At 38.4% G+C, this 18,434-nt stretch overlaps 1 protein-coding gene across 3 annotated transcripts in view; it reads left to right on the top strand.

Moving 5' to 3' along the window:
- The first annotated feature begins 121 nt into the window (after window positions 1-121).
- LOC117301893 (cytoplasmic dynein 1 heavy chain 1-like) overlaps window positions 122-18,434 on the top strand; it is a 76,071-nt gene continuing 57,758 nt past the window's right edge. For all 3 annotated transcript variants that reach the window (XM_033785868.1, XM_033785867.1, XM_033785928.1), the window contains exons 1-17: window positions 122-440; window positions 3,756-3,861; window positions 4,367-4,540; window positions 5,113-5,368; window positions 5,859-6,045; window positions 6,516-6,736; window positions 7,366-7,586; window positions 8,151-8,307; window positions 8,880-8,971; window positions 9,419-9,635; window positions 12,271-12,357; window positions 13,052-13,207; window positions 14,495-14,629; window positions 15,197-15,403; window positions 16,189-16,272; window positions 16,913-17,092; window positions 18,080-18,223. In XM_033785868.1, coding sequence (XP_033641759.1) covers window positions 212-440; window positions 3,756-3,861; window positions 4,367-4,540; window positions 5,113-5,368; window positions 5,859-6,045; window positions 6,516-6,736; window positions 7,366-7,586; window positions 8,151-8,307; window positions 8,880-8,971; window positions 9,419-9,635; window positions 12,271-12,357; window positions 13,052-13,207; window positions 14,495-14,629; window positions 15,197-15,403; window positions 16,189-16,272; window positions 16,913-17,092; window positions 18,080-18,223 — 2,853 coding nt within the window. In that variant the 5' untranslated portion in view covers window positions 122-211. The remainder of the gene's footprint in view (window positions 441-3,755; window positions 3,862-4,366; window positions 4,541-5,112; window positions 5,369-5,858; window positions 6,046-6,515; window positions 6,737-7,365; window positions 7,587-8,150; window positions 8,308-8,879; window positions 8,972-9,418; window positions 9,636-12,270; window positions 12,358-13,051; window positions 13,208-14,494; window positions 14,630-15,196; window positions 15,404-16,188; window positions 16,273-16,912; window positions 17,093-18,079; window positions 18,224-18,434) is intronic.

The following is an 18,434-nucleotide window of genomic DNA, read 5'->3' as shown; positions in this document are numbered from 1 at the left end:
TGTGTTTTATCTATGCAGCGTGACAGAATGAACTACCACGCCCGAAAAACGTCTAACCAATAATGTAATGTGAGAAATCTCCCTTTGCTGCATAGACTAATTCAACGTCCGGTCTTTTCCATTTACCTCTTCATCGCAGACGGACGGGAACATTTCCCGTCAAAATATGGTTTGATTTATTAGGGAAAAGTAGCAGTTTTCCTGCCTCAAAATGGCAGACAACAGCGACACCGAGAGCCAGAGCACCCAGGCAGTGGCCGAGGTGCCGGCTCTGGTGGAATATTTGAGGAAAATCATCCCGCTTTTGTTGGAGGATGGAGAGGCTACGGCAGCATTGAGAAACGCCCTTGATGACAAATTGCACATCGAGGGAATGAAAAAATGGCTGTCCGACAGTCAGACGGCCAGTCTTCTTTTGGAGAGGAACGTGAACAAAGAAGGTTGGTCAGATTATTGTTTATAAATTAAGTTTTTGTTTTTGTTTTTTATTGAGAGGAAAAATACTGTAACTGATGCATTTTTCAAGGCAGAAGGGGGGCGTGGTTGTTGACTTGATGAATGGTTGTTTTTGAATTGTTTCCCAATTTTCATGATTTTTTTTATTTTAAATAATTTCTCTGGAGTATTTGGGGAACAAGTGTTATTATAATTATTAAAATTGAAACAAATTAGCATTTCCTTATCCGACTGCCACTTTTTCATTCATTACTTTTTTTTAATAACAAAAATATCTTATTTTACTTGTAAAAAATTAAGTACGCCAAGCGAAGCGAAGCTTGACTCAAGAAAAAGAGTCAAATAAGTGACATTTGGATATGGACATTTTCCCAAATACATGCTAACAAGCAGCATTCCATTTTTATCCTACTGAAGGTGTAATTTACGATCTTAAAACAGTCATGAAAATTGTTGAATGATTTTTTATATATTTTTATAGATAATTCAGATTCATGCAGGGATACATTTTCACATGCGACACACAACCTTGATTAAAATTAGTAATACAATGGCACAGCTGTTAACTTATTAAGTTTGAGGCTAATTCTGAATTGATTTGTTTCTATTAATAATGAATGTATAAATTTTTAACAGAAAAACATATATATTGATCTCATTGTGCACGAATTGTTTGCGTGTATGTTGGCCCTCCCCTCAGGTATTTGAATTGTCACGAACAACGATTATGCAAAAATAAAATCAAGTATTTAAAAAAGATAATCAATTAGAATTAGACCACAAATTGAAATATGTAAACACAATAACCCCTTACAAAGAACAATTTATGATGCCTTCAACTGTTTTTAAAATGTCCAATTGTAATGTTTATTTATTGTATTTTGAACAGATGGTCAGTTTGTTGACAACTTGAAAAATATGGATCCATTAACTCAAAAAAGTATGTAAATAAATTGCAAACATCTAAAAGACTTCCAAATGCTTTGCATTTATGAACGTGGAATCCATTTTTCATACAATGGCTCGCAATTTTAAGGAATCTGAGCAATTGTGTGCAGAGTGATAGTGTAGTTAAAAATTGCATCATCCATCAACATGGTTTTCCTTTGTACTTTACACCTACTGCTCTTACTTAGATAAGTCTGTAGCCTTGACTGTCATTAGAATTAAATTATTAGTTTGATTGTATTCATATTTCGTTCGCTTCAGCATCATCATAAAAGACAAAAAAGCATGACGGACGTATTATGCAAATTAGAAATCTTTTTTAGCACTAGTACTCACTGCTCAGCATAAGGTCTTCATTTCATAACTGCAGTATGATATCTTAGCTTAATGATATCCTTTCATTATACTTCTAGTTCTAGTCCGAGTGTCCTCCGTTGCTTTAGCTGACATGTAGTAGAATAATTTATAGAAACACTCTATGAGCGAATAGAGGACTTTTTGGGACACTAGGTGGCAACAATCTTCCAGTGCCCAATTTCATGAAGCTAAACAGTTTTGGGCCCACGTTTAATCCATTGTTCTCTGGAATATGCGCAACAATGACTCTTTTCGAAACCAATGCTTCAGCTCAGGCTCTGGGTAAAGCTCTGCTTCAAACTCCTTACCGAAAGCATACAGTTTTTAAATAACTGACTGGGTCTTCAGCCAGAGCCCACCCTGAGCAGGTGTTTTGAAACAGGCCTATTGTAAACAATGGACATTTACCAAGAGTGTCTGGGTAGCCTAGAGTTTCAAAGTCTCCCCATGGAATTGGTACTTTCTGAACTTGGCACTATGACTTGTGTTTTTCATGCACAGCATGCAGTTCATGTAGAGCATTCTGAATGCAGCTGAGGTTTTGATTTCCATTTTTACATATAAAATCCCCCTCAGGGGGGAAAACAGGTGTAGCCATGTCATGACTCATGATATTGTATCCACTGCAATCAGCCACTACTGTGTTATGTTAGGATGTGATGAGAAAGTCAAAACACATGAATTTGAGAAGAACCCCATCACCATTTTGGATCCACTAAAGCCTATTGACCACCACTGTCAGATTTACCATAACTGACTTAACTGCTAGCTTTACATGTATGTTTGTTACATAATGCTGCTCTTACACTGCACACTCAATAAACTCATTCGTGCGATATTCAAGATTGGATCATTTGCTTGATGGGAATACAATCTAGTGGGATTTGCAGCTAGACACCATGTACAAAAAGTGCTCTTTGAGTTGTGTTGTTTCTTTTTGTTCTCTCGCCTTGGTTGGGTTTATTTTTTTTTGGGGGGGGGGGTTCCACTCTCAAAAAGGGCTTTGCCATTTTTGTGTCTGGAATTTTAAAATTCAAATGGAAGAACTGTTTATAAATGCAAAACAGATGGCTGAAAGTATTTAAACCAAAAAGATGCCAGATGTCTATAGACAATGGAAGCCCACAGTGTTAGGTGTGACATAGTACAAAAGGACAATATAAAACACATCCTGGGACTGGAATGGTTAGTCTGGAATGAAGTAATTGATTTGCAAACTAAACACTGCTCGTTTTACCCCTGTGACCTATGCTGATTATGCAAAGTGCAGTGGAACAATCAATATTATGGGACACTTTCCATTAGGGGACAAATTATGCTGTACACACTCATTATATTGTATAGGCCTGAAACTACCTTGCCCTTAAAAGTACTGTTAGGCATTGCCTCATTTAATAGAGGAATCTGCTTAAGAAGATTATATTGCTTTAAACTTTTCAGCTATGCAAATATAAGCAAGCTACCAGTCACATGTTGTATGTGTCATGGTTTTTTTTTCTCTCTGGTAACCTTGTTCTGCTAAAGCTTAACATTGTTTGCTCAGCTGCTTTTAAAACTTTTGAGTTAAACAATATTTTTTTCTGTTTTGAATCAAACCACGGTTCTTTTCAGACATTAAGCACATTTTGTATTTGATTTGTACTGTAAAGTTCATTCTAATCACTTGTTTTTTTCCAATGAACGATTCAATAAATAATCTTTACAGGTAGGTACATTTAAATTTTTCATTTAGGTATAAATACAAACAAATCATTATTTACAATGGTGTACAAACATTAAAAATGCACACAGTGACCCCCAAGTCTATATAAGCATCTGAAAAGGATGAATAAATGAAGATTTTATTAACCAGGAAGTACATTTTTATTAGGATTGATGACTCAACTGGTAGCTGATTGGCAGCAGCAACTTACCTCATCTGTGAAAGTTTTAAACAAAACAATTCTAAACTAAAAAATAATAATCATGTCTTGATTTTGTTTGTGATTTTTCAGAAGAGGATGATGATGAGGCAAGTGTGGCATCTGATGCCACAGCAGAGAATGAAGTCACGTACAACATCTCGACTGAAGTGCATTTCACCAACTCTAAGATGACTGGGTCAGTTAAGACACATTAGTAGTTTGTATCAACAATTTCCTTTTTCTCATAATTGGTGAACTTGGCCCAATTGTATAGAGCTGCCTAATCACAAAAGAAAATATAAGCTACACCAAGCAAAACAAAGTTTTGCTAACCAGAATAAGGTTACCAGCCAAAATATCATGTTAAATGTACAATATGTGACTGGTATCCTGCTCGTTGTTGCTATTAAGCAGTCATAGACCCCTTACGTGTGACATCACAAACTTAAACAGCGACCTCACTGAGGTCAAAAGTAGACCACATCGGCTGAGAGTTGTTTCCATTCACATTCCCATTCATTTACCTCAGTATTATGGGGTTGTTTCACTTTTGTGATAAAGAGGTTCAGCTGTTTAGATGGGGTTTTTTTCAGGTAGCTGTTTTATATGTTAATTTTGTTAATTTTTATTGTCTCCAATTTCACAAAATGTATTTTATCATGAGTCACAATACAATTAATGATTTATTTGTATATTCATAGTGTTGTGTTCATGAAGCGTGGACCTATCATTGATGCAGAGAAATCCATCTCCAGTCAAGTGAGAATCATCAACTTGAGTGAAGGATCTCCCTTTGAGACCCTTCATGCCTACGTCAGCAATGCCATGGCACCCTACTTCAAATCTTACGTCAGGGCGTCTGGCAAGGTGGATAGGTAAGCAGTTGTAGCAGCCAGCCATCATGAAATGTACATCCAGCTAATAGACAGTATTCTCTTAAGTTCTCTGTCAGTGCCCACATTTTAACTAGATTAGTTTAGTTGAATTACTTTTACTACATAACTCAAAAGTGCATAGGGGAAACGCCGAACGGCATGCAGTCCCACTAAATAGGGACACTTCCTTGGTTACACATCAAAAAGAAACAAAGACATCAGCAAAAATGCAAAACAGCAGTAGAAAACAAGAAATAGTTACAAATCAAGAATTGAAAGTTAAAATTGACCCTAAGTTGAAGATAATTTCAGGCTTTAACAAAACAGTGATCATACATTAATTTAGTTCAACTGTCATGGGATGTTCAATGCAAGCGATTTGAGAATGTTTTGTATCTTAAATGTTTTTGGATCACTTAACAAATCACAAACACTCAAAACAATGAGGGTTGTCAGGGTGCAAGCTGTGTTAGTACTGGAAACTCCTGAGAAAACAGAGCACTGAGTGCGCACTTTGTTGCTAATCGCACACATTGACCACAGTGTTTTCTTTGATATCCTTCTTGATACAGGGATGGTGATAAGATGGCGCCCTCCGTTGAGAAGAAGATTGCCGAGCTTGAGATGGGCCTCCTCCATCTCCAGCAGAACATTGACATTCCAGATATCACTCTGCCGATCCATCTAGTCGTCTCAACAATGATCAGGAACTGCGCCAAGGAAGGGCGGAAACCCAAAGTCAATGACTTCATGGACAAGGTGGAAGATTCTGTCTTCCTCAATAACCTGCAGCATGGGGTCAACAGGTGGATCAGAGAAATTCAGAAGGTATGGATTAGATGATGACCACGGCAAGGAAAAGACCCCTTTTCTCTCTAGCCACTCGGTGGTCTAGTAGTAAGACATCTGCTCTGGCAATGCAAAGGTTATGGGTTTGAATCCCTTCAAGTACTTGCTTTGTGAATCTTAACTCTTCATTGATACATGTTCTGGCTTTTTTTGTGATTTTTTGCACTACCATATATTGCCATAGATACCCGTGACCTAAGGCTTTAGGTCCTTACCGAAATAATGGTTTACTCAATAAGGGCTTGCTCAAGGACACAAGTATCTTGACCAAGACTCAAACTCTGCTGATAAGAAAAACGAGAGCTTGAGCCTGGTGTTCCTAACCCCTCAACCACTGTGTGATGAAATTGCTTTTTGTGAGGTTAAATATTGTAAGCTCAATAAGAGTAAAATTTTGGCAGGTTCAGCTTTTAAAACTTGTGATATTTTTATAATGTTTAAGAAATAATATATGTCCTTCTAATCAAAGGTGACAAAACTTGACCGTGACCCCGGCTCCGGCACAGCTCTTCAGGAGATCAGTTTCTGGCTGAACCTGGAACGAGCACTGATGAAGATTCAAGAGAAGCGAGAGAGCCCTGAGGTAGCCCTGACTCTTGATATATTGAAGCATGGCAAGAGATTCCACGCTACAGTCAGCTTTGATACAGACACAGGTAAGGTCAATGCATTACTCATTTCGACATTTATTGGGGCCAGTGTTTTTAGCGCCAGGCCAGTGAACTCCCAATGGCTTGAGTTTTTCAGTTGAATAATAAGAGATCTCACTGAGCTACAACAAGTTCTGTGGTCTTGACGATTTTTATCCCAAATGCAAGCCGCGTTATCAAGGTGAATCACTAAAATAAGGATCATTCTTGCTTTACAAATGGTTTGAAATTCAGCTTGATTGTCAAACCAAGTTTGTACACTGTACCACATGTATTTTTGTAGTCACAATCACGCTTGCCACGTGAAAGAAGATCATCATCAGTCAGATAGGTTATGGAATCAAGTCTCACCCCCACAGGCAAATTTATTTTCCCTCCAAATGAAATGGCAATAAAAGATGTTGGGTTTCAATAGTTTCAATATTTGTTCATATCCGAGGCGGTCATATCAAACTCTTTCCTGTATTTTGCTACAGGTTTGAAGCATGCCCTCGCCACGGTAGCCGACTACAGTCCCCTCATGAAGGACTTCCCTCTGAATGATCTCCTCTCGGCCACGGAGCTTGATCGCATCCGTATGGCCCTCGTCAGTATCTTCAATCATTTACGCAAGATCCGCAACACCAAGTACCCGATCCAGCGAGCCCTACGTCTGGTTGAGGCCATATCCAGGGATCTCAGCAGTCAGCTTCTCAAGGTGAAATGTGTCTGCATTTGATGACGCCTATCGTGCTTGTCACAAGCGTAATCCAGACTTTTAAGAAACACTGAAGACATACATATTTCCATGCAATTTCTTTCAAAATGGTTAGCTACTTTTCTCAACCTTGCTGTGTTTTATTTGACAGTTTAAATTAACCTAGCAGAAAGCACCACTGCAAAATGCACATTTATAATTCCACCATGTTGGGAGTCAACTCCTCAGTGTACATTTTGACTGCCAAACTAGTAGACAGGATAGGCCCTTGTAAGTGCACTGTGTGTTGTGCAAGGGTTCAATAGGCCACTTTTGAAACCACAGCTTCTGCTCCTACGCCAACTTTGGATCCATATACCTGTTTGAAGTCCTCTTCTTAAAGTGTATGCTTTCATAGCCTAATCCAGAGCCTAAGCCAATGCCGAGGTTTCAAACGTGTTCTTAGTCAAAACATGGTAATATTCTTATTTTTGTCTTAAAAAACTGTTTCCCCCAGTACTGTATGTGTTCTTAAAGATCAAGTCTTTTACAGTTAATTAACATGGTGGTAAACATTTGTTTACATAGTCAATGTCGGAATATCACACCAAACCTCTCTTCTTTGTTAACATGCAAATGACTCCCATTAGGTTCTGGGCACCAGACGCCTGATGCACATCAGCCATGATGAGTTTGAGAAGGTGATGAGTGCCTGCTTCGAGGTGTTTGGCACATGGGATGATGAATACGAGAAGCTCCAAGGTCTGCTCCGAGATATCGTCAAGAAAAAGAGGGAAGAGAGTCTCAAGATGGTGTGGAGGGTTAACCCCGCCCACAAGAGGCTACAGGGACGTCTGGAACAGATGCGCAAGTAAGAGATTGAGTCGTTTCCTACTGTTAACCTTTGACTATTAAAGACAATGCGTCACACTGTTTTGCTTTAGCTGTTTTAAATATGTGTGCATATGCTTCCATGAAATCGTCAAACATCGCTTCTTCTTTTTTAAATTACTAAGAGTGAATTATGAATTATGAAAAATTAATAAACTCCTTCAAAACACAAATGAGTTACCACACATAGAATTTGAAATTTTGCTTGATTCGAATACACTTGTTCTCCTTAAGACGATCAGGGGTCGATTTCACAAAGAGTTAGGACTCGTCTTATCTCGAGTTAAGACGAGTAACTCGTCCTAACTTAGGTTTAATCTTAAGGTCTGCATGCTAAAGTGCACGGTTGGGACTCGTCCTAAGTCCAGAGCATACTGATTGAAACGTTCAGTTGTTCAACCACCAGGTTTTTTTTTCAGAACCACCAAAAATCATGTGTAGAGTTTTATGTTCATGGTGTCGCAACAAAGCTCACTAGAAATACCACACCTCTGACTTTGTGAAAATTAAACCAATTCTTTGCAATATATTGTGCTTATTAAAGGTTCCGTAGACAGCATGAGCAGTTGCGTGCAGTCATAGTCAGAGTCCTACGTCCAGCTGTGACCCAGGTACAAGGGAGTCCAGGTACCACACCAGATGAACCACCAGGTAACATCAACGAGCTCATGATGGATGCTGCTGATGCTAATGCCATAGAGGTCAGTAGAGGTCGTTGGAATTTTTGAGTACAAAATTGGACAAAATTGTATATGAATTTTTTAGACTTTGTTCCAGGAATTTGAAAAGTGTTTAGGTATTTTGTACCTTAAATAGCAAGTAATAGACCACAAGGGAAACTGCCTGTTTATCCAGAGTTCGTTGGTACAAGTCCCACTCAATTCAATTTGTCTTTGTTCAAACCCAAACCTTATTACTTAAATCCCAATATACCATGTGGAAGAAGATAAGTTTCCACTTGTGTAAGATATGAGCCCTAGTTTAAAATTAAAAAACAGAAAATATTATAACATTTCAGACTTGAACTGGTTCTAATAGTTCTCTATGTTACATTTTCTGCCTTCTGTTTGGCCTTTGAACTCCTTGTAAGCATGCCATATTTGTCGAATGTCACTTCAGAGTATTATGGTTTCTTTGACAGGTTGAGTAGCTGTATTTTTAATAAAATTGTGTAAATAAAATCAATGAAGTTGTTTTTTCTTGCGATTGAGATGTTTTAAGATGTTTATTGAATAGATTAAGTGACTTGTGTTGTTATTGTTGTTTGTTGTAGGAGGTGAACCTTGCCTATGAGAATGTGAAGGAGGTGGAAAGTCTTGATGTCAGCAAGGAGGGAAACGAGGCTTGGGAAGCTGCTATGAAGAGGTAACCGTATGGCTCTGATGTAATCAGCTGTGTCATGCTTTTATTATTTGTTAATAGATGTTAAAAGTTTTATCGCGATGAAGAATATTACTTGGTGTAACACATACACAGGGATGTGCATCAAGTACTTTCCCAACCCACATAAAAGAAATCCACAGGCACACCACTCTGGCGGGAATCGAACCCACGACCTTTGCGATTCTAGAGCACAGATGACTTATTACTAAACCACTGAGCTTCCCCAGTAGCTATAGGCAATTCAGATTCTATAATTCAGCGGTAAACTTGTTTAAAAGGACTTGGCATAGTACTGAGTATGAAGTCCATGACACAAATTGGTGTGGGTTAAACAAAAATGATAGCCTTTGTTACTGTTTGAAAACTTCACTGTGACACGTTTTTATTATTATATTTGATTTATTAGTTTCAATTTTTTTCAAACCTTAGATATGATGAGCGCATAGATCGTGTGGAGACACGTATAACAGCTCGTCTTCGAGATCAGCTCGGGACTGCCAAGAATGCCAATGAGATGTTCCGCATCTTCTCTCGTTTCAACGCTCTCTTTGTGCGCCCTCACATCCGCGGAGCAATCCGAGAATACCAGACCCAGCTTATCCAACGAGTCAAGGATGACATTGAATCACTTCATGACAAGTTCAAGGCGAGTCTTGGTATTATCTTAAGATCTCACAAATTTGCTTTCACAGTGGTCCGCAAGCCAGATTTAGTAAAACAAATCGAAAGACCAGTAAAAAAGAATTCCTGTATGGTATTGATGGCAGTGGCGTGATTTCATATGACAACATGCAAATGACCACACATAAACTACAGATGGTCCAAATGACTTCACATAAGTGGAACAAGCCCTTAGAACAGTGACAATTTGTGAAAAGTCTGATTTTAGGTTGAAATAGACTTCGATACATCATGATTTGTTTTGAGAAGTGCTCTGGAAAATTTCAAATTGTTAATTTACTGTGGGTGTTTATTTAATCACTCTGTGTCACCATCTGAATGTATGCTCACTTAGGGGTTTTGTTTCGGGTTTTTTGTTATTAGCTGTTCCGACCTACCGTCGGAACAGGTGTTGTCGGAACAGGTGTTGTTTTCGTCGAGATTTTTATTATTTTTATTATTATAATTATTATTCTTTGTTTCCGCCTAAAACCCCATAGCGTTTGTACAGCGTTTTTGTTCAGGCCCCGTCGCCTAAAGTATGAGGATAAAATAGTTAAATCATATATCAAATTGAAGCTTAGAACATAATCTTTACTCTTACAAAAAAGTTTTAAAATTCTTAGTTAATTAACCACGTGGTCTTCATTTGAATTTTTAATTTGTAAACTTGATGCAGTCACTTTCATGTTATTGTGAAATATTCTCTTTGGTAATACAACACAGTATGTACCATTATGAGTTGTTGACTTCTTGAGAGAAGTCTATACTATTTTGTTTCCTACCCGCGTTCTGGACACATTACTCTGTACACGCAGAGGTTTAGGATTTTCGTTAGAACGTGCGTTAAATGTGTCCTTGTATTTCTAACCGCGTTCTGGACCAATTACTCTGTGCATGGGTTTTCGTTAAAACGAACGTGCGTAATTAGATAGGGGTTTTTGACGACATCAAGGGGCGTCAAAAAACCCTAAAGGCATCTAATACTACATTTCAACCCTATAGGCGTTAGCAGTTCATATTTAGTGACAATGGTCGCAAAATCATGAAACGAGAATTATTTCGCCGGATCATATTCCCCTCTGTTGATGCACACATGTAAAAACCCACCTTTTTTGCATCGTGGCCTTCTAGCCTAGTGGTCGTCAGTCGTGACTACACATCTGAGAATTGCGAGTTTGAATCTACGTCCGAATTTTTTTTGTTTTATCCCCAAAAACTAAACATATATTTCTTTTTGTAATATTTAAGTTCGATTCTTATCTTTATATCGATAGTGTTGCCTTTTCTTTTTCTCAATTGTTAGCCATAACCTGTGTGCATGCATGACATGATGATGTTTAAAAACACAGTAAGCCAAAAATGGTGATCATAAGAGCAGAGTTTGGTGGTTAAGAGTTCTGTGAAATCAACTTGTACTAGATCAAACATCATTATCAAACCACCGACCAAAAAAATGTTAAAATTCGTAATTAATTAACCACGTGACACATATTTGCATATTTAATTGGGAAATCTTTGTAGCACCATATCTCAAGAAGTACACAGCCGTTTAACAGACTGTTTGTAGTTACAGACTCCTTGGGGATTGGAGATTAGATTAATTTTGAAAAACCGTGACCTCAAGTTGACGTCTACTTCCGGGTCAACCGGAAGTGGGACCATATCTCAAGTACTGTACAACCGTTTTTCAAACTTTTTAAAGTTTTAGACCCCTAAGGGGTTAAAAATAAACTTTGAAAAACCGTGACCTCAAGTTGACCTCTACTTCCGGGTTAACCGGAAGTGGGACCATATCTCAAGAAGTACACGGCCGATTTTTAGACTGTTGGTGGTTATATACTCCTTGGGGATTGGAGATAAATTGCAAAAAACCGTGACCTCAACTTGACCTCTACTTCCGGGTCAACCGGAAGTGGCACCATAACTCAAGACACTATTCAACATGTTCAAACTTGTTTTCAGTTATAGACTCCTTGGTCATTTTAGCACATAATCCAAGCAAAAGAACACGGAACAGCTTTGTGTTTGTTCACAAACACCTAATGTCTAGTTTTTTGTTGTGTTTTGGTTGTGTGTTTTTTTTGGGGGGGGGGGGGTATATGTTGTTTTTTGTGAATACAGTCTCTTTCATATGTTCTGAACCATCAGAAATGAGCCTTTAGACCCTTGAAAACAAGCTATATACAAGCAATCTGTCAAAGATATGATTGATTTCACCCAGATGTGGCTATCAGCCCCAGAGATTTGTTTACTATTCCTGTGGGAAGTATTAAAGGGGCAGTCGTTGATGGATTTCTTTTTAGTTAAACAATCAATCCAGTGTATTTTGACTTTTTGACATAGTTCTCAATATGGTTCATAGAATTTTTGAGATTTTTCAGACTATTTTTTAGTGGAGTAAACCAAATTTGTTTACTAACAGCATGTTGACACTAGCACAATGGCTTTACCGAGGGTTTTAATATAAATATTGCACTCTTGTATTTGTGGATATCTTTTCACAGCAAAACATGGATCTAGTCATGAACTTCATAATCAGTAAGCTTGCATACTAAAATTAAATTTATCCTTACCAATATCATAAGTTATACTGTTATGCTTTCTTGTTTTTATTGTAGATCCAGTATCCACTAAGCAAGGCTTGTAGGATGAGTAAAGTACGAGATCTTCCTCCAGTGTCAGGATCCATCATCTGGGCCAGACAGGTATGTCATCTTCCTCTCCCCCCCCCCCTCCCCAAGTCATGATCAGGACAGGGCCCAATTTCATTAAGCATGTAAGCACAACAACTTGTTATGAACAGAAAACCTTGCTTAGTAGATACAGGTTACCAGCCATCATTCCATGAAATTTTTACGGTGCTGTGCCTGGTGCCCCACTTATTTTTTGGTAAGCAAAGATACTTTCCAATCAGTATTTCTGCTTAACAGGTGTCTAGGATATTGGACCATGTGATTTATCAGCAGTTTTCATTGACCACCTTTGTTGGCTTTCAGTTTTTCAATGTCACAGAGACGAAAGACTTGGCTCTTGTTATGTTCAAACTTGTAGATTTCAAATTTATTAGTGGTGATGTAAAGGGATTATAAACGTCAAGAGTATAACTTGCTATTTCTTGCATGTTCATCAGGGCCCAATTTCATAAAGCCTGTATATACACAAAAACTTGCTAAGCACAGAAAAATATTGCTTAATAAACAGACCAGCCAAAGTTACATTAAGTTTACATTGTTGTGACTGGTGCCCCACTCAAGCAGTATTATCTGCTTAGCAGCTTTATGAAATCGGGGCCCTGGTCCCACTCTGGTAAGTTTTTCTTCATTCAACCCCAAATCTTAAATCTTAAATTGTATAATTTCTAGGAATAACAGGTGAATGTTGTGACCTTACCACACACAGATTGATCGTCAGCTTGGTGCCTACATGCACCGTGTCGAAGACGTCCTCGGCAAGGGCTGGGAGAACCACGTTGAAGGACAGAAACTCAAGGCCGATGGGGACAGCTTCAGAGCCAAGCTCAATACCCAGGAACTCTTTGACGACTGGTCTAGAAAGGTAATCGACCCTCAAGACACTTTGTGGGATGTCTTGAAAACAGTCTCAAGCCCCTCGAATGCTCCAGCAAAAAGTAAACTGATAAAATGAATATTTCTGCAATTTGAACTCCCTGTTTGGTTGAGATTACAGGCCACATATCTCTTTACAAAAGCAGTTCTGCATAGAAAGGTAATCGACCCAGAAGACACCTTGTTGGATGTCTTGAAAACAGTCTCAAGCTTATCGAATGCTCCAGCAAAAGTGAACTGATAAAATGAATATTTCTGCAATTTGAACTCCCTGTTTGGTTGTAGTTACAGGCCACACATCTCTGAACAAAAGCAGTTCTGCATAAAAAATAATTGATAATAGGACAAAATTGTATTTTCATGAAAACAGATGAGGTCTTCAGATTGAGGTGCAGGTGGCATAATTGTCTGACAAGAGTTATCTCAAAACAACCTTGTTTAAGACCTTTTTGTGGGGGTGGAGTGGTTTATCTTTTTCCAGTCGGTATGACTTCTGATAATAGATATCATACCAATGTAATTGATTGACAAGTTAAGGTCAATGAACTCATGTTTTGCTTTGACGCAAGGGCATTACACACATTCCTCATGAAATAAATTGTTACTTTACCATTTTCTTTTAAATCAAGTACTTGAAGATACAATTTTGATAGACAAGGTAGTGGTATTAGTTCATCCAGGCCTGGAATTACATCTGTTAAAGGGCAGGGTTGTTTCAATTTTGCAAGAGGCTCTTTTAGTCTACTGGAAGTTTTTGAAGGGGCACCGAGGCTAAGACAGGGCAACATAGGCTGTGTCCTCCATGTTATTCTAGGCCTGTACATAAGTTGAATTTAGTCATTTTTACAGACAAGATAAGTTAGCATTGCGACTATTTTTGTCTAATTTAAAAACCAGAACCAATGAAAAACACAATGAATGGATAAAAACAGATACAATTCTTAGTTCATTACATCCATAAAAGCAACCTACAAAATGTCTCCCTACAACTCTGATGCTATTAAAAACTTCTGAACTGTTCACTGCTCATTTTGTGTACATTTACCCTAACAGTCACAGAACAAAAAGTCATGCAAATTTTTAGTATATTTTGTCTTCCATGATGAAACGGAAAGACTAATACAACCAATTTCCCTCAAAGGCGACCAGAGCATACTGAACGAAATGTTGAGTTGTCAATCACCGCTTCTTTCAGAACCAACACTACTCAAAAGAGATTTACACATAAAACTACCGCAAACCTCACCTGACAATTTCTTATCACTGATCCTTGTAGGTGCAAATGCGTCAGCTTGGTGTGTCTGGCCGCATCTTCACCATCGAGAGTCAGAGAACCAGACAAGGAGGCAAGGGGAACCTCCTTAAGCTTAAAGTCAACTTCCTCCCAGACATCATCACATTGTCCAAAGAGGTAAGGTCGTGTCTGATGAACTGACTGTCGGGGTTTAGGTGAAGACCAAGGGGCAGACATCAAATCCCCCTTCGTTAATGTGACCGCAGGGATGTTGTGGAGTCACTTGTAGTTGGGCATAAGGAAACTAGCTTTGAAGTTCTGTTTGGTTGCTGTACTGAATCTGTTAATTGGTGAACAGAGCTGGGGTTCTCCCCATGCTCAAGCTAGCGTATCGGGCCAATACACGCAAAATTCTGCCTTATCATGTAATGAACCCTGAGGGAAATAACTGTATAAATTTTTTAATAATTTGGGGTTGAACAAAGAAAAATTTAGTAGGTCGGGATTTGAACCTGTGATCACTAACATGCCGATGCTTTACCAACTGAGCTATTTCCATTTTGTCCATATCTTCGTTCTGGGGGTGCCAGTTAGAAATCATTCAACCTGTAACTGTTGTCAAGCCAGGGATCGCACCCAAGTTTACAATACAACCTGGGAAACAGCAGCAGAGGATAACCTTAAGGGGATCCAACTTTTTATTTCAGATATTAAGTAATGAAGTACAATTTGTCTTGTTAACAGGTGCGCAATCTGAAGTGGCTTGGGTTCCGTGTTCCCCTGGCCATCGTCAACAAGGCCCATCAGGCTAACCAGCTGTACCCGTTTGCCATCTCCCTGATTGAGAGTGTGCGTACCTATGAGAGGACATGTGAGAAGGTGGAGGAGAGACAGTCCATCTTCCTCCTTGTGGCTGGTCTCAAGAGGGAGGTACAGGGACTGATTGCTGAGGTAAGACGCTGTGCATCTTAAGTCAAGTCAAGTCTGTCTTTGGCTTGATTCCACAAAGCAAGTAAAATTCATCTTAAGGCAAATTGTCAGTATTATCATAGTGATTTGTATTGTGACATTTTTGACATAAAATGCTAAGAATATTTCTATTCCCCCTGGACAGGACGCCAGTCAGTCCATCGCAGGTTGCTTTCCAGCTCTGGCAGTACCCAGTTGTACTTCTGGGTGAAGAGATATTATGATTAAGTGCCTTGCTCAAGCACACAAGTGTCATGGCTGACCAGGCTTGGATTAAAACCCACATCCTGTAAATTACAGAGCCTGAGTCCATCTTCTTAGACCACTCTGCCTAGACGACATTCCACATGCATCTTGGGGTTGTCAATTCCTTGTGGCTGCATATGTGTCCTCAAGAAATCCATAAAACGAATGAGGATTCTCGATTTGCATAAAGCAAGAAGGAAACGGTGAAATTAAAGTGTTGTTTGATGCTTCTATTAATACCAAAGAGTTCCATATATATTGACCCAATGCAGAAGCGAAACACACCTCCTAAAAATGCGCGTCTACCATTTCCATCAATTTGGGTGCAATTTCTCTGTGTATATTTTGACTCCTAAATGGCGGACAGCATAGGCGCACGTAAATGCACTCCACATCATGCAAGGAGTCAATAGTCAATATTTTGATCAAGGTTCTAAACCTAGCCTTACAATCACTATTTTATTTGTGTTATTGTTGGATAATCACTGATACTTAATCACGTCTTGGTTTTGGCTTCTTAGGGTGTTGCCCTTGTGTGGGAGTCTTACAAGCTGGATCCATATGTGCAGAAGCTGGCTGAGGCTGTCTTCAACTACCAGGAAAAGGTAAAAACCACAACAACTTTGAAAAAAAATTAAACAACCGACAAGTTCAGCCGGGTGACCTGAGTCAACCAGACTTAACCATAGCCGATCTAGATGTCACTTCGAACACTGCATGGTTTAATGAGCTACATGTAGTTCTACTGGATCACACTATCCCTGAGCACTTTTTCTCAAGTCATCTTGTAAAATTATGTCACTTTTTCAAGATGGTAGTTAGTATGCGTGACGGAGAAACTTTTTCAATCACACAAAACTTTTATTTTTACAAATCTCCTTGAATGGTAGGTATTTGCCAATATAAAAAAATACAATTGTTAAGAAATGTATTAACATTTTAAGGAAATGACCATGACAGGGCAATACATTATTTCTGTTCATCATATCATCACCATGATGACATATTTGACCACTCAACCGAAACAGACCATGCATGCCTGTTTTAAATTTTCGACTTGCCTAAGGGTAAGCACCTGAACTTGCTCCATCTTTCACCTAAAGCAGTCAATAAGTTTCATGTAAATTAACTCTGTACTCGGCATATAATTAGAAAACAACACACTTCATGTATTAACTTTACAAAAATGAATAGAGTCTGATCAATCCATCTTCAACACCCTCCCCCCCCCCCCGCCCTCCCTAGGTGGATGACCTCCTTCTTGTAGAAGAGAAGATTGACAGTGAAGTACGCTCTATAGATCACTGTGACTACAACGCCAACGTCTTCACAGAGATCTTGAGTCGCATCCAGAAAGAGGTGGATGATCTCAATCTGCACTCCTACTCCAATCTGCCGCAGTGGGTCGCCAAGCTAGACACAGAGGTATGTCAGTATGAGATAAGGAATTGTTGCCCATCAGTTGTTTCCATGGATGAGTTGGATACTTAAAGGAACATAATTTGTTTTTGCTAACAAAACAGTTGCTGGCAGTGTAAGCACTTTATGTAATCCACCATATCGCAAAACTGACAAACCTGTAGAAGTTTGAGATTGATTGGCCATCTGGGTCACATGAAAATAGTGCAAAACAGACTACACATTTTTCATGACATCGATTTAAAAACAAGTTAATGAAACGCTCACTGAGCGATATACTCCTAACAGGAAATTAGTTCTAGTTATTTCTAATCAAATATGACATTTCAGACAATGGGATGTTTTCTAGTATCATCAGTGTAAGTTTTGCTTAAATCTGTGATCTTAGACGAAGAAAAAATTCTCACCAATTCTGTAATGTTCCTTTAATTTCTCATGTTTCATGTGTGGTTTTTGTGCGTGTTTTCTCAGCTTGTATCAACATTTTCTGAAACAGCTGTTCATCGTTAGTATTTTAATATTATTATTGTTTATTCAGCCAATTAAACAATTTAAGTCCATAAAAAAAACCAGATGGGATTGGAGAAACAAAAGCAAAGTAACTACTGTTATCCTCACTGCTGCCTAACATCTGGTTGTAAAACAAGTAGAGTAAAAAAGTATATAAAAAGTTATGTAAACAAAACAAAAGATAAGAAAATGAACTAAAAATAAACAAAATTATGTAAATATACATCAAAGGTTAGACATATAAATATGACATTCAAAGCATGAAATATTTGAGAGTAAAGCCAGTTTTTAAAAGTGGAAAAGGGTACAAAATAAAGAACACTGTGATGTAAAATTAAAAGTGCACAAAGCACCTCAAGTTAAGAATGTGAAAAGAATAATTGAAACCTACAAGAAATGAGCATTGCAAATGAATCAAGTTTTTATTAGTAGATAATTAAATCTACAGGTAAGTAAATGAATGTGTTTGTCCCCCATGTGTAGGTTGAGAAGCGTCTTGCCAGACGTCTACAAGCCGGTCTCCAAGCCTGGACTCAGTGTCTCCTTGGTAAAGACAAAAGTATCGAGGACACCATGGATACGGACGTCTCCAACAAACACAAACCAGGAGGAGAACCACAAATCACTGTAAGCCAAGTTTTTTATATCAACAAATACTCAGCTATTGAGAAATTACTAATAAGAGGGTTTTGTTCAACTTTCTTGTTGATTGAGTTAAACCTACTGAGTTCAATTTGTAATGAAAAGACTGCAACATACTGTTTGAAAGAAGACCAGCAACTGACTTCATGAAACTTTACGCAACAAATGCATAAGTTTACTGGTGCAAGATTTATTG

Source organism: Asterias rubens, chromosome 1 (assembly GCF_902459465.1).
Source record: "Asterias rubens chromosome 1, eAstRub1.3, whole genome shotgun sequence".
NCBI classification, from domain to species: Eukaryota; Metazoa; Echinodermata; class Asteroidea; order Forcipulatida; family Asteriidae; genus Asterias; species Asterias rubens.
Note: the sequence above shows the minus strand (reverse complement) of the source record. Positions and strands in the feature narration are given on the sequence as shown.